The sequence below is a fragment of the Cystoisospora suis genome, assembly GCF_002600585.1.
Source record: "Cystoisospora suis strain Wien I chromosome Unknown contig_9659, whole genome shotgun sequence".
In the NCBI taxonomy this organism is placed as follows: domain Eukaryota; phylum Apicomplexa; class Conoidasida; order Eucoccidiorida; family Sarcocystidae; genus Cystoisospora; species Cystoisospora suis.
In genome coordinates, this window is record NW_027162433.1 from 2,224 (window position 1) to 6,439 (window position 4,216).

At 44.4% G+C, this 4,216-nt stretch overlaps 1 protein-coding gene across 1 annotated transcript in view; it reads right to left on the reverse strand.

The window, feature by feature from the left end:
* Positions 1 to 2,725: 2,725 nt before the first annotated feature.
* CSUI_011098 (atp-dependent clp protease proteolytic subunit) overlaps positions 2,726 to 4,216 on the reverse strand; it is a gene marked incomplete at its 5' end in the record, with an annotated part of 2,597 nt that continues 1,106 nt past the window's right edge. The window contains one exon of the mRNA XM_068071199.1: positions 2,726 to 3,175. Coding sequence (XP_067916826.1) covers positions 2,983 to 3,175 — 193 coding nt within the window. The remainder of the gene's footprint in view (positions 3,176 to 4,216) is intronic.

Genomic DNA, 4,216 nt, shown 5'->3' on the forward strand with positions numbered 1-4,216 from the left:
ATATATATGTATATGTATGTCTGTGAGTATGTGTGTATATGTGGTTGTGAGGTGTAGGAGGTTTTCGCTGCCGTGGGCTCTCGGGCATTTTAGGTTTGCATGCTTCTTTGGTGGTCGATTCTCAGTCGGCTCCCGAAAAATTTGGATTTCCTTTTGTCATACATAAGAGAAAAAGGCGAGAACCAATACAACATGCATGAGATAGAACACCTACGCAAGGATCGACATCGATAGTGTCGATGCTTCCCGAGCCTTCCTTCCCCCTCCATAGGCCAAAGGCGGCGATCAGGTAGCTAGTCATATCTTCACTAGTCTGTCCTTATGAGAGAGAAGATATCCAGGCTCCTATTACTCCCAGTAGGACTGCAATAGACCGACACCGCGTATAGACACTATGGAGAGATAGAGGTGGATCGAGAAGGACTGAATAGCTACTAACTAGGCTTCAACGAGGGGGGAGAGAAAGAGGAATAACGAGGCTGCCCATATCTCTCCAAGAATCGCCCTTGCGAGTTGGGGAGGATCAAAGACAGGAGAGAAGAAAGAGCTGCTTTGAAGAGTTGCTGCTGCTCTTACTGTCGGTGATCAATACGAAAACAAGATGGAGATCTTTTCCAGGGGGGGGAGCTCTTCTGCCAACACATCCAGAAAAGCATCAATCTTCCTCAGCTGAACAGCTGGTAGGATATCTACAGGAAGCGAAAGCGGTGTATTCTCTTCTCTTTTCAAGTGTATGTATATATATATATATATATATGTATATACGTATACGCACAAGAGGAGACAGGAGACGAACATAAAATGGAAAGGTCGAAGAGAACTTCGGAGGGGTAGACGTGTCATTCGATTTAGGAGAACACTTTGGTCTGATTGATTTGAGAGTGAAGAAGACAGAAGCGGTAAGCATGCTGAAGATAGGAAAGAAGTAGAACATGATTGCATGCATGCTTGCATAAAACAGAAAACCTGCCAAGTGTACGTACGAATGTATATACACCACCCGATCATCCATATCGCGTGTGTACATTTGCAGTCTTTAGAGCGAAAGGGTATGAGCCTCACGATGCTATAAGTAAACACTCTTCTAAAGCTATGTGGATAGAGAAGACGCCCCTGTACAAGTCTACACAGGAGAAGGAGGGAAGTACGTACCACCCCCACCCCGAGATGGAGTAGCGCTTTCTAAAAGTCCTAGAGGCGAAAATATTCTTCATGTTTCCGGTGTATGTACACACGGCACTCCCACTTCACGTACACCGTGGCGGGTCTGCGATGAAGGCCTCTGTATCTGCATGTACGTCACATAACTCTCTCACGTCATCTCTCTATATACATATATAGGTACCCTTGTGTAGAGGCGAGTACTGGAAATTCTCACTCTCTCTCTCTCTCTATATATATATATACGTAAAGATCCAGAGCACCTTCACTTCTTTCAAGCTGCGCGCGAGAAAAGCGAGAGACAAGAAGGAGAAGACGCCTTTGCTAGCTCCCCTGTTCGAAGCAGAATTCATATAGTAGCTAAGCGAGGAAGCCGTGAAAGAGAATGGAAAAGAATATCACATGCCTTTAACAAATACTGTTTGTATCATGACTCCGATCACCTCATTTACATCCGAATCGATTTGCATCTAGTTAAGTCGAGACATAGGTACTTTCTCAGTGTGTGTGGTGTATCTTGTGCCCGCCAAGACCCCTATCTAATTAGGCCGGGTGATTAGCCGATAGAGATCCAACTCTGATGTATGAAAGGGCAGGGAGAAAAGCAAAGCATAAAGAACACAGTAGAGACAAAGAACATCCCTTTTCTTCTCTCTCCGTATACGAATCCGCATGAACCTCTCTCTGAAGCTACGGACACGGCTGCGCTATTTCCCTCAATCGAAATCTCTCATATCTGTGCATATCCCTCTCTCTACAGATGTCTCTCTGTCTCCGAAATTCTTTAGTGCCGCCGTCTCGTGTTAAGAAGAACGTGGGGCTTTCTTTTCTGCCTATTTGAAATCATTGGAGTGCAGTTCCTACGGCCTATTCTTTGTGGTTGCCGTCCCTATTGATAAGACCACAGGAAAAGAAGACGTGGAGAGACAAGAAGAAGAAAGTTGCTGTTAGCCCTCTTTAGATAAAGGTCCCATTCAGTCTGTTTTGAGTGAGAAAGACGTCGGATTTATGTGAGAGGAGGATGGAAGTCAAAAGGCATGTAGGAAAGAGACGAGAAACCAAAGGCGGAGCGAATAGAAACCAACCGGGGGGCGATCTGAGGTGTATGTACACCCGAATCAAAAGTCGCCTTCTCTTTTACCGCACTGCTGTGTCCTCTCTTCTCTAGATATCTTGCTGGCTACAAACGAAAGAAAGCTTTATCATACCATGATCGAAGAGACACCCCGGTGAATGCGATCTTTCTTTCTTTCTCTCAGGCGATCTATATCATCGCCAGGCTTCTCCTCAAGTGTGAGAGATCCGTACTGCATTAGCAAGAAGATAGTCAGGGATAAATACGAGATACATCAAATGAAGTCTCCGTGCTCGGAAGAGCCTTCTCTTAGGCTCACCTCACGGCCTATACAGGGGCTATCCTCCCTCGAGGTAAAAAGACTAAGCTATCCACTGGTAGTCTGTGTCTTCAAGTATCCTGATAGCCAACATCTATATCCCAATTTCGTTATTTCTCAGCTTTCTACTTTAGAGTTGAATCAAATCTACCTCTACCATGATCTACTGAAGCCGTTAGAGACAGTCTACTGTACAGCAGGAGGGGGCGTGATAGCGTGTGTCTACTGCAGCCATGGCCGTCGAGCTCTATTTAAGAAGATCGGCATATCTGGTCAGATCTTTACGTTGTCCTCGATCACTTGGAGCTCTTCTCACAGAGACAGAGGAACGTTTTCCGCACTCTCCTCTTTTTCGAATGAAAAAGTCAGGGGCAACGAGCTTTAATCCGTTCTCACGATATGTTGGGAGACATAGAATGAATGGGTATCAGTCCGGTAGAATGATATGATCGATCAAGCCATACATTTGCGCTTCCTTAGAAGATAAGATTTGATCTCTGTAGATCTCGTTGAACTGGAACACACGCGAAGAAGAAGAAGAAGAAAGTGACGATGAGGAGGAAGATGACTGGAGATCTTCTCTCTTTCTTCGTAGACTTCTTCCTCTCGCCGCGAAGGAACTGCAAAACATAAACACATACGGATGAGTGAATGAAAGAAAGAAAGGTCGAGATGAAAAGACAGAAAGAAGGAGCTGCACACAGACACATCAGAATACACTGAGGGATCTGGCCGCCCAGCTAGCTAGCTAGCTAGGTAGCTGTGCATTCTTGAGGTGTTCTTTGGGGGACAGGAAAAAGAGACGGGAATATTCTATTTCAGTCGCATCTAAGATCGATCTCTCGAGGATCTCCTTTCTCCCAGGTGTGTGTTTGCATGGTGTGATGAAGGGTGAAGGGACACCACGAGCAAATGGAGAAGAGAGAGAAGGGAGACAGGAATGCAAGAGAATGTGGAAGAAAGAAATCTCTCCAAATCACCGAAAAGAGAGAGATTCCACCTCTATGTCTTTCTATGAAGCATCATCTTATCTCCATCTACATATATATGTATATCTAGTCCTGAATATCTGTATGTATACATGTACAGATAGCTATATATCTAGAGAGAGAAAGAGACTTCTGTATAGAGTAGGCGTAGAATTGAGATAGAAAAGATGAAGAAGCCGGGAGACACGAGGATAAGAGAGGGAGACATCAGGAGGGAGAGCTTCAACTCCCTGTGACTATGCGAATAAACTGCATGTATAGATACACATATACATATATATATATATACATATATACATATATGTATACATATACACACACATACCCATTTGTATATGTGTCTCTCGATAAACGCGTTGTGGGCCTTCTGTTTAGTGTCGTATGCGAATCGACTGTCTCTATTTCTCTTTGCCTTTCTCTTGACAAGAACGCCAAAAGCCTGTCTATCCAACAGCCTCATACATAAGCTACTTCTTACGACGTAGGCCTTCTCATGTGACTTCCTCATCGATACAGCTATCACATGAAGATGAAAGAAGAGACACAAAACACACGTCTCTGCAGCTATAGCACTCCTACCAACAGTCATCCGTACATTCTCATCTTCTATCATAGCTGGATCAGAGATTGAGAAACTAAAGATCGATCGATAGACAGACCAAAGATAGACAG